At 41.0% G+C, this 12,108-nt stretch overlaps 1 protein-coding gene across 3 annotated transcripts in view; it reads right to left on the reverse strand.

Annotated features, from left to right (window-relative positions):
* Positions 1–12,108, reverse strand: part of CCDC88C (coiled-coil domain containing 88C) — a 95,235-nt gene that overhangs the window by 45,057 nt on the left and 38,070 nt on the right. For 2 of the 3 annotated variants that reach the window (XM_041471883.1, XM_041471881.1), the window contains exons 5-7: positions 3,711–3,769; positions 2,008–2,091; positions 585–725 (exon numbers count right to left, since the gene is read on the reverse strand). In XM_041471883.1, coding sequence (XP_041327817.1) covers positions 585–725; positions 2,008–2,091; positions 3,711–3,769 — 284 coding nt within the window. The remainder of the gene's footprint in view (positions 1–584; positions 726–2,007; positions 2,092–3,710; positions 3,770–12,108) is intronic. The other variant, XM_041471882.1, reaches the window with a different exon arrangement.

The raw sequence follows: 12,108 nt of genomic DNA on the forward strand, positions 1-12,108 counted from the left end.
TCAAGTGACAGCCAGGAGTGAAGGTTACACAGAAGAGGAAAGGAATCTCCACTATGTTCCAGCCACTAAAACATTCCCCTTCCAATACTCAAAATAAGCAGTCTGTTTTCCTTGAAGAATTCATAAAAACATGTAACAACTGACAGTTTTAACTAACACAATTGCAGTCAAAAGCATGACAGAAGATTAACAAGCTAAAGAAGAGGAGAAGGCTTCTCCAGAGAACTGAAGGGAAAGGAATTGATAAATCAGAAAAACTAGAGAAGACAATGGAGCGCAATGGCTAGATGCCAACAGAGAGACTAGCAAGCACTGCCTGAATGACTGGACAGACACGCAGAGACATTTGGTCTCCACTTCATGGAGAGACTGCTCAACTCCTCTTTACCAATCATTTCACCACATCTTAGTGCTTAAACAAGAATCAATGGAAAAGTCAAAATCTTTCTACAGATTTTCAGAGGTGTAGTAGAAAGGTCCAGAAGAAATAGAAACCTAGTGCACAAAAAAGACACAAGAGAAGGAATGGAGCCCATATCTGCTGCTTCTCATGAGCTCTGTATGGGAGAGATATGTCCTCATACTTCTGTGCATTCATCTCTCTCATCAATGAGCCTCCTGAGGTGGAAAACCATATTCCTGGAGAGAGACTCTAGTTCTTCTGGGGCCATATCTGGGAGCTCCAGCCACTGCAAGTCAAAGACATTCTCCTGATTGTGAGTCACCTAGGAACAGGAACAAAAAAGTATGTCTTTCCACTGGCTGAGTTGAAAATTTGTTCACTGTATATGCAGCATCCCCCCATTTCTTCTACCCATAAATTTAAAAACATTTCCATTTTACCAAATACGGGCTGCAAATAATAAATTTGCAACTACTTTAACTATAACACTACCCAGAAATTTTTGGCATTTGCATTTTTTATAATTATTATGACTGATTTTTAAAAGTGATCAGATAAATATTATGATCAATAGCATGGGCACTCGCATATTAGAAGTGTGCAGCTGACTTACTGACCCAGAGGTGATTTCCACACAGAAGGGACTAATTCAACACTGAACATTACTAAGAAGAATCCCTGATATCCCTGAATTTGCAATTTGCAGCTGGTACAGCTGAGAGAAGCTGTATCAGCTGCAGAAATACCTCTGGTTCCTGCTAGCAGTGTATCTTTCAACCTAAGGTTACCCGACCTAAATTGATTAACTCTGAGTGATTTACCAGAAACATCAGGCAAGTCTCTCAAGCTCAGTTAATGACTGTTCCAGCTTTTGTTGCAACCATATGCTTGGCTCATCATGATTTTTCTTTCCTAAAGAATGAACTATTTTTTAAATGTTAAGAAAAAAGTTCCTGTCTTAAGACTTTCCCTATTTGTTCCTCAAATTTGAGTGTATCAGGCTTTCTACACCTGCATGCACTAACACCTGGGAACAGTCAGCACACATTCCCAGTGAGGGGCACTTCCACTTGGGTCACCAAAGTAAGAGACTTTCTGTATTCTTTGGTAAGCCTATCTATATTCATTCCTTCTGAAACCTCAGAAATCCAAGAATGCTTGTCATTGTATCAAACACCTTTTTAAACAGAGCCTATGTCCAATTTCAGCTCTTCAAGACCATCTGGCTCAGAGGCCACTGTCTGAAGCAAGTCACTGGGCAGGCTGTGTCACCTCCCACAGGGCTTGGGGAATGTGCAGCTTCTAAGATACACATACATTTTGTCACTATTGCACATGGATCCTTGCAACAATCCTCCTGCATAAGCAGCAAGCAAGGCATTTACCACGTCATCTCTTTAAAAGACCACTGAGCCAAGTAATGACCCCAACACTAATTATTTTCATCTTATAGTTTGAATGCAGCAGCATATTCATTTTCTTCTTTGTGAAGTTTATGAACCCATCATGAAACTCTAAGCATAAACATTTTATAGCAAAAAAATCCTGTTGAGTCAAGGAATGGAGAGATATAACACCAAAACAGACAACACTAAGAACCCTACCTCCTGAATGTGTGACACAATGGCAGCTTGGGTTTCAATATCCAGTTGTTTTATTCTGTCAATAAACTCTTCTTTTCTTTCACACTGTTAAAAGAAAGCACACCCTGAAACAGTGCTTCATACCCTAAAACTTACTGCTTCATTTTTGATTTTAATTTTTTAAAAAACCAAATTCAAACAACCTAATAAAAAACCTGCTAATAAAAAACCCTTCAAGATCTACACTTTGTCACACTAGAAGGTACAACAGTTCACTGCTCCATATGGAACACAAACCAAATTATGCATTAAATTATTTAAAATTTTTAGTCAGTACAATCAAGGCTAAGTTAAATGGCTGATTTTGCTCTTAAAAACAAGTTCAACATGCAATGTGATCAAGAGGTGGGGAAACAGCCAGAGGAAATCATCACAGCTTCATTAATGGAGCTACACAAATGTAAACCTTCATTTACACTGCATCATTTAACCTGTCTGCCTTGCTGTTTGCATTTTGTTTGGTTTTGGCAATTAAAAGAGATGCATCACTTTGAATACTATTTACATCAACACTCAATGCTGTTTGTTGGAATAAATGAACATATGTTTTAGATAAAAAACGGGAAACGTTCTGGATAAAAATGAGTGACACTTCAGACAAACAGATTTTAGCAAATCTTTTCCTTAAGGCTTTAGAAGAGGCAGACATCTGCTATCTGTATATCTCTGTGCACAAGGAACGTTATTGCCTTCTTGTAACAACACTGCACAGTGAAGAACTTAAGCAGTATTTAAAAGGGTGTTTTTAAACTCATTTATAGTGTCCTTCTGGGGTCTGGTTCTGAGACTCAACCATTTATTTCCTTGGGAAGAACCTCAGAGCAGCAAATGAGGACTGAGGATGCTCAGCAGCCAAAACAATTCTTTGTGCTGCAATACAACACTAACATAGTTCAGAGCAGCGACACATAGACAGCTTTACCCTGACATAATTGAGCTGACATAGCTGAGCAGGGTAAGTGTCCCAAGGCATGGCAAAAGCACAAGGCAGACCTACAAACAAGATCAATTATCAGCAAAGGCCCGCCTGCAACGAGGCCATTGTTTACTGCCTCAGAGGTTTGGTGGGCAGAACACTGATTTCTTTATCTGGTAACTGCTGTGCATTTCTCCAGAGCTTCCCATACACATTGTCTCTCTATTTATTTAAACAAATGTCACATCAAGATCCCCACACTAATATACAAAATATCTATTAATCTGGTATTTTTGACACATAATATGAAATCAAAATATTGTGGAAATAAAATTATGATTCATTAAACAAATGTTTAGACTTGTTAAACTATTTGTTTGGCATTAACATGTACTGTTCCACTTTGTATTTTAAAACAGTAAGAAAACAAACCAACAACAATCTTGATATCAAGAACACTGTTCAAAACTTATCTCATCCCACTGTGTTATGGAAGTTAAAAAGTACACATCCTGTGTCTGATTAAGCACTGGCAACAAATTGAGGCCACTGCCATCACACAATGTGCTTCCTCTCCCCCTGCATTTCTTTCCTTCACATACTGTGTTTCTCACAATTTAGCTCACGAGCTGTCTTGAGCTCAAGATTTGTTCATACAACATTGATTTTTGGGTAGATTGTCTCATTACAGAAAAAAAAAAAAAAAAAAGATTAAAAAAAAAATCTTATTTTCCATTAATTATATCACCTGCACAGCACATCCCAGAACCAACAACAGCAGCTTCTTGATTTCATCCATACTTTTACCTGGAGAGGAAGAAAAGTCATCAGTACATATGTATAATAGATCAGTTAAATAAGTTTGTGCCTAAAACAAAAAGACCTTTGAACAAGTGCCTGAACAATATCTATATGCCTGTTATAAAGTTACCACATTTTCTATGTACCAATGCAGTTCTTACGGATTCGTTTAAAATCCCAAATCCAGCAAGACATTTTTCACTTGATGTGCTATCCTCACCCATAATTTTCTAAGGCTTTTCTGATCAGTATATCACAAAACAAAAAAAATCCTTTAAATAGTTCAGTGCATATGACCAGTGCTCGTCTCTTGTGTTGTGATTAACAAGGGTGCAAAAAAGCCCAACAAACCACCAACAGCTCTCCCCCCTCAAAAAAACCCCATCAAAATAAAACAAAAACACCATGGGTGAGGCAAAGGAGGGTTACTCACAAAGAACTTGCCCTAAATTCTTCTGTAAAACAGTTGCCACTCAGACTTCCCGAAGCTGAATACCATTCTGTGCATATAAATTCTCTCTGAGAGATAGATGTTTCAGCAAATAAGTTCTGCCTGTTCTGCATCAAAGCCTGTTCACACTTTGAAGCTAAACCCCATGTGGTAAGAGGGCAGAGAATGAGGGATGGCTGAGGGATACTGGCCATATGCTGGGAGCCCTGGGGAGAGGAGACACAGCCGTGCTGCTGCAGGGAATCCTGCTATGAGCAGCAGCCCTGCCGGCCGCTGCTGCCCACGGTCAGGAGAGGGAAAGCCTCACCTTCCTCACGGGGAACTGGGGCAGCTTAGAACCAGCTTGTTTCAACAAAATTTATGTGGATTGTTGGATGGTAAAGGAAATTATCTATGTGAAGGTTAGACAAAGGGCAAGACTAAGAAGGCAAAAGGAAGGCAAGGAGTTGCAATGAGAAAATAAAACATCTTTACAGAGCTAGGTTCAGGAAAAGCCTGTCCTCACCCACACTGGGGGAAGATGAGGAAAGAGAAACAAAGAAGCAAAACAGGCCACATACAGATTTCTCTAATCCCTACGTATTTGCATTCTTCCTGAATGTGTAATTGTGGGATAACGCTTTCATTTTATACCCTGATTTAATTGGGTGCTCAAATTGCTCCTATCACTAAACAGATACTAATTTCTGAGTGCAACTGTGCTCCTCCACCAGCACCATGCCCTTGTGAGGCTGCCCTGGCAGGCAGTCAGAGGCATGTGCAGGAGCCAAGGCCAGGGAAGGGGAGTCAATCTGACTCATCAATAAGCTGCCACAGCCCCACAGCTGCACAAAGGCACTGACCTGAATCACCACAGGGGCTCCTGCCGTCCCCACAACCTCGCAAGCCAGCACAGCCACGTGCAGGCAGCTTAGCAAGTAACTTGTTTCCTGATTTCTGGGCACACAAACGTCCTAAACCAGTCTTTAAACATACCTACAAAATTTTCAACAATTTTTAGGTACGTTCATCTTTATAACAACTCACGAATGCCCTACAAAAATCAGCAGACTGTATGAACGAACACTACAATTCTCAATATCCAGGTCCTGCATTAGTAACCATTAAGATTTTGCAAGCAGAAATTCTTCTCTTCAACAGAACAGACATCTTAAAGACATACTAGTTCACACTTCACCCTGCAAATACAAGCTCATACCCCTGCAGAATATTTAAAAACTGGTTTTGAAAGACATACAAACACTCTTCTCCCTGTGTGCAGCAGTACACAAAGTTTCCTCTTTCCTGGAAAGTTACAGTTTCATATACAAATTCCATTTCAGTCTGTGAAAGTCGGATTGTTCTGTAGAAATCTCAGTAACACAATCTTAAGCATAGACAATGACACAAAATTCTTCACCAACAGCCAAAAAAAAAAAAAAAAAATCTGTTACTTCATGAGCAGTTCCTTTGAGGGCCCTACTGGGGGACTATTAGTTTGGTCAGAAGGTATTTTTTCCAGAAACTGAATTCTCAGTAGTTTCAGCACTGGGTTTCATTCTACATCAGCTTCGAAGCAATACAGACCAGGTACTAAATGCAGAACATGCCGTGGGACAAAAAAGCAGGTCATTAAGTCATGGAGACCAAGTGACGTGAGCGTGTCTCTCATTGACCTAAACTTACTCAGGCAGAACATCTCCATGGAGAGACTGAAGGAGTCAGACTCCTTGCTATGGATCACGCTAGACACAAGATCTAACCCTTGTGTGCTCTGGGCACCTTCATCTGTCAACCATAAATTCCAATCTGTGCGCCATAGCATCCCAATTCTCCTCGGGGTGAGCACAGTGACATGAAATCACTCATTTTAGAAAACACCATGGCAGCTTCCCAACTGTGACAGCACCTATACCATCCTAAAGACATGTGAGCTACTTAAAGCCATTCAAACCACACCCTACCTCTCTGCACCAAGGCTCTGCTATTTTCTCAGTGAGGTAACAGATGGGCACTGGTGCTGCTGCATGACCCTGTGAGGTGAAACACCTTTGGCTATTACAGCAAAGTAACTTACCAAGGTCAACCCTGGTCTCTCAACAGGGACTGACCTTGCCTGGAAAAAGCCCTTTGAGTGAGACCTTACCCCACTCCAGTCCTCTCAGGAGGAACTGAAGTGGAGGCAGACATGGCAATCCATAGCAGGGATGGACAATCTAGAAAGCTTGGACAAGCTCTTTTCTATAAAAGAGTGAGAAATTAAGACTACAGATAATAATCAATTATTAGTTTCTTAGTGTTTTAAACACAGCATTTGGCAGTCTGCTCTCTCCCCTGGCAGCTTGCAGTGAAAATTTAGCTGTCAGGGTTATTCCAAGGTTTCCATTTCAATAAAATTTTCTGTTCTTGCAGACAAGCTACATCATGTAATAAAAGTGAGACTGTGCTACCCACTAGAAGCACTTCTAAGGCTTAAAGGTCCACTGAGCAGATACACCAGCCACACAAGTATTTGAAGATCATGTGTGATTAAAAGTTCCATTGCTTGGGCTTTCATTCAGAAGTTGTTTCCCATAGGGAGGAGACAGTTTGTTGACATAAAGGCACTCCCAGATCACTCATTCTCAAGCTGGGATTGAAAAACATTTTAAAGCCTTGTAGAATAACACTATTTACAGAAGATTTTTAGCAAAAATAGGGTATGAGTATGAAAAACCTCTCTACCAATCTAAAGTGCTTTAGAGAGAGTTTTCAATTAAACTTCAAAACAAGCCAGGAAGGGATTAATCACCCCTCTACCCTTTCATCTCACCCACAGGAGAACTGAGCTACCACACACTTCAGTGGAAAGCCCAGGTTGGCAAAGTGAGTCAGAAGCACTTCTAGGAGTATTAGAGAGTGCTGGAGTGAAGATCTACATTCCAGACAGTGCCTGTCCTGTACTGCATGCTGAAGAAAAGCAAGTGACCTTCATCCCCAATTCAATCATGCCTTCTGAACAGTTCTCATGTTTTTCAAAAAGCTTGATTTGTGCTCATTTATAAGATGGTAAAGTTCCTTGTGCAACCTCCTAAGCAGGAATGTACTGTCTCCCCCATGGTGGCTCACTGGGACGACACAAATCCTTCCCAGACAGCTGGGAAGAAAGTCTGCTGAGTCTACTCATGCTTATTAGCTGATCTTACCAAGACACTGTCCTCCTGCAACCTAGGACGCAAACATTTCAGTCTAGGCTAGCTCCTTGCAGAGAGCTACAGACAGCTACCCACAAGAAAAATGGACAGGAGTCAAACTATCTCTTAAACAGAAAAGTGCTAATTAAGAAATAAACACTTCTCTTTTATTCCTTTTCTTAAAATTCCAGGGCAGTTGCTCTCAGGCCCAGTGTTTGTGCTACACAGGAGCCAGCCAGCCACCTGGAGCATTTGCAGAAAGCCCATCTGCTCCCAGCCATCAGAGAGGGCCAGCAGGTTTCCCGGAAAATAAAGGAAGGGAAAGCCCAGACACCACTTGTGCAGCCTGGGAGCCTCTCTGTGCCAGAGCCAGAAGATCCCTCTGCTCTCATGGGGCTGGAGGCTGGGAAACAGATGGCAGGACTCAGGGAGAAGGCGGGCACAGGGATTAGGAGATGCAACAACAAAAAAAGGAGGATCAAGGTACAGAGAGAACACAAACAATGATAAAAATGAGGGGGGGATGGGAAGATATCAGAGGAAATGGGAAAAAGAGGGTCCAAGTAAATGCAATTTTGGGTATGTGCTGCCTGTTTCTCCATACTTCTGCTCTGATGTTACTCCATCCAGTGCAGGAGAAGGAGTGCCACACGCGGCAGCTGGAGGGCGTGCACAGAATGTGGGGAGGGTGAAACATGCAAGCGCTTTTCCCAGCTCCAGCAAGATCCTCAGTGAGAAAAGCTTGAATGTTAAATTTACACTATTGAGGCAGTGTTTTGTTATAAACTTGGTATTTTATGAACTGTGAGCCTCTGGAGGACTGTGAAACAAAATGAGGAAGGAAACCATACATAAAACATACCCAAGTGAGAGCAGACTTTTACAATTTTAATAAAAACTAGATTTCTACAGGCACTTGTTAGCAGGGACTTTGGGGTCCTCTCATTCACAAACTTAACATGTGATTTGAAAAGAGTATATAAATAGCAAAGTGCTTTGAAGCGACAGAAATGAGCCTGTTTTAGGCAAGTAAAACCTCATTTCCATCCTTGATCTAAAACAAGCCAAAATCTCTCCCCCCTCATGATTATGACTGTTCTAAAAGATTAACTGCCATACATTTCCAAGTACACTCACTAGCTGGGTGAAACTAAGAATGTCTAGAAATGGAGAAAATTTAAAATGCATCTAAATGAAGGTTGCCAATAATTACTGGTATTCCCCATGTGGCCACATGAATGAGTGGCCATTTATAAGGCATGCTAAAACCAGACATAATATGAAAAAGTGATTACAGCAATGTCTTAGATAAGTAGGCTGATGATTCTCTTATTGAACACAGGGGGATTTGTGGTGCAGTAATGAATTGAAAAAACTGTTCAGCAAGAAAAAGAACTGAGAAGAGACAGAAATTAAGAGGAAATTTAATGGTAGTAGCTGTCTGCCACACAGCAATGAAGAGAATAAATCCTCTGACATGAGCTGCGTCATTCTGCAAGTCAAATTCCTGGAAAATTTTTTTAAATCCTTTAATTAAACTGTCAAGTTTATTTTTAGCTCCCTATATTCTAGAAAAGAGTCAAGCCTTCATCTTCTAACAAATATTTCGACTATTTTTATGCCCTTAGACAAATAAAGTAGGCAAATTTGCTATGACCTGGAACCAAACTGTTTAGAGGACATGAAAGCAAATAAAAAAAGCTCATGAACCCAGCAGACATGTGTCTTTTCCTATGCAAAAGCCCAAGTCCTACTGCATTTTTTGTGATGGTAGTTCTGTTTTTCCAATAATCTCATGTTCAAAGCAGAGCTGCAGAAGCCCTCAGCAGTCTCGACTGTTGAGTGCCAGATGGAAGCTAAATAGCAAGAACAGCACTCACAGCCTCAGTGCTGTTCAGTTTATCATTTAATGCCTGTAACACCCTTTTTGGCTGTGTTTTAGAAGGCAAAAGTAAAATTCCTGAAAAGCATGCATAGCAAAACATCACATGGGCTTGTTACAAGAAATAAGTCACTGAAATTGTACACAGTGTATCACATCTAATGGCTCTCTGGTCTTGGACCTGTGGAGACAATACAGTCATTAAGAGCCTTTCCAGCTCAAACAGTACAAAGCAATACTGGATTTGTTCCAGGAATGTGACCGTGGGATTGGTGGTTCTTCCTCTGATCAAGAGGAACCTTTCAGTGAGATAACTTAGCTACAGGATGGGGAAGACAAAACTGGGGTTTCATCACTGCCTCACTAAGAGAGAGAGAACATCTTTGTTTTGCTTGTTTTTCCCCTCCCAAGTGTTCCTGCCTTCCTGACTCCTCTCTGCACAGACAGTAACAAAGACATCACCACCTGGTCATCACTCACGCTGCTCATCACGGCCGATTCCTTCCTTCAGCTTTCTGCATCAGCTTTACTACCTTTGCCTCAGCCATCTCATTCCTGTTCCCTTTTCCGAGCTTCCCATTCGCTCTCAGCCAGGTTCTTCTTCCTGAGGGAAGTTCTAGTTCTCCACTTCTCTAACCATTTCTCCTGCACATCTTACCAGTGAATGCCTACCCAACAGTTAGATAGAGATGAGCTTCTCAGACACTCTCCTCCTTAAGTACATTCCTTAAAGCAAATACATCTGGAGTCTTCCTTTGCTCACCACCTAGTCTGTTGTGTCTAAGCTGGGATTGGTTCTCCACAATTGTTATATAATATGGCTAAATGAGAAATTTGGAGTTTTTTTGTACAAATACCCCACCAGTTTTAGACATTACAATCCAGAAGTTACATTTTTGCATTTTTTATCCTTTCTTCTCATGTTCTGTCCAAATAATGCCAGTGATGGGGAAAAGAAATTTTAAAAGATCACATAAAAACAAACAAACGAAATAAGCAAACAAACAAAACCAAAACGCCAAACCACCACATTTTAAAAGATCTCAGAAAGAGAAGAAAGTTTTCTGGTTGTAATTAAAGGATCTAGATGACAGCAACACATGTATGACCAGTGTCTTTCCTATAGCAGACACAGGTACTTTCCTCAAAGAGAGATCTGAGGTGCTGACAAAAGCCAGCAGGCCGATGATAGCAAATGATAGCTGGATACAGGACAGCTTTCAAATGTGCATTTTCCCAGGAACCAAAACTGTATTTACCACATTACGAGTCTCCTGCCAGCTGTCACTCAGGAATGGCTGTGACAAGAAACCAGCCAGCCTTTCCCACTGACGCTTAGCCAGCAGAGATACTGCCTTGCTGGCCCAGACACTTCTATTCAGAAGCACTCCTGATGCTAAGGAGCCCATTGTATGACTGACAAGAACAACAGCTCTTGTCTTTTGACTTTCTTCCTTGTCCATAACAGCAGCCTGTAGAGCCCAATTAAGACTCACAGACTTTATTCTGCTTGCTGAAGAAGTGGATTTCTTACTCTCAGTTTGATTTTAACACAGAAGTGCTAAGACCATGAGATTCAGTGATTTAACACTGGCTAAAATTGTTTTCTGACAAATGCTTTTTTTGTACATATGCATTCTACAGTTCCTAAGAGCAGCAAAATAGAATCTTCTGCCAAGGTTTCTACCATTTGTTTATTCTGGAGATGCTGACTAGCATGTCATTCCCCATCACTGCTGACAGGATTCATTCAGTTTACCTTCTTTGGTAAAAACAAATACAATGTCCTTGGCACTAGCACTGGGCTTAGGCAGAGATAGAATGGGCATGAAAAAAGAAAAAAAAAAAAAGTAAGAAACACAGCAACAAAACTTTCCATTTCAGATATGTGTTTCAAAGAAGTCAACTCAATTTTCAGGCTAAACAGCTTTCTTTTGTCTCACCAAAAGCACTGGACTCTGGACATGAGCTTATTGGCTTCCACCTTACTTCTGATATGATACTTCGTGCAACAGATATCACTGTCTATAAACAACATGGTCAGACAAATGTTTTTCTTTTTGTCCATTCTCTTCCTCACTTTTTCCTGGTTTTTGGATATACACATTTTTCTCTCCATCCTCATTTATATTTCTTCTCACATTTCATTTGCAATGGTTTCTTCACACCTTATGGCAATTCTGCAAGACTCTGGTGTGTACATATAGCAAGAACTAAACTCATTATACAGGCACACAGAACACCTGGAGGACAACACATCTTTGTCCTAAGGCAGACTACATCCTGGGTCACTTGAAGTAAGGTGTGAAGAGACACAACTTTCAAACAAACTAACAGCTGCTCTTCTGGCTTTGGCAAGAACTCACTCATCAGACATACATATGCATCACACGCAAACACACATGTACATTTATATGTACAGGTATATAAATATATCAGTGTTACATTCTAGATACAAAGTTGTGAGATTCAGAGACGCTCAAATATTTGTGCCTACAAATACATACAGTTTATTAAAAATAATGTTTGTATTATGGCCTGTTTAGGAGACTGGTTGCCAGAGTTCCTTAGGAGCAACTCTCAGTCCAGTTAAATCCAGCTGATGGCCAGTCACAACTGGGGTTCCCCAGTGCCCAGTATTGAGGCCAGCACTGTTTAATGTCTTTATCTATGATCTGCACAAGGGGATCAAGGGCACCATCAGTCAGTTTGCAGATGACAACAAATTGGGTGGGAGTGTGGATCTGCTGGAGGGCAGGAAGGCTCTGCAGAGGGATCTGGACAGGCTGGATCAATGGGCTGAAGCCAGAGATAAGAGGTTCCAAGGAGTAAAGGTCCTGCCCTTGAATCAACAACAATC

Source organism: Pyrgilauda ruficollis, unplaced genomic scaffold (genome assembly GCF_017590135.1).
Source record: "Pyrgilauda ruficollis isolate IOZ18807 unplaced genomic scaffold, ASM1759013v1 scaffold28, whole genome shotgun sequence".
Lineage (NCBI taxonomy): Eukaryota > Metazoa > Chordata > Aves > Passeriformes > Passeridae > Pyrgilauda > Pyrgilauda ruficollis.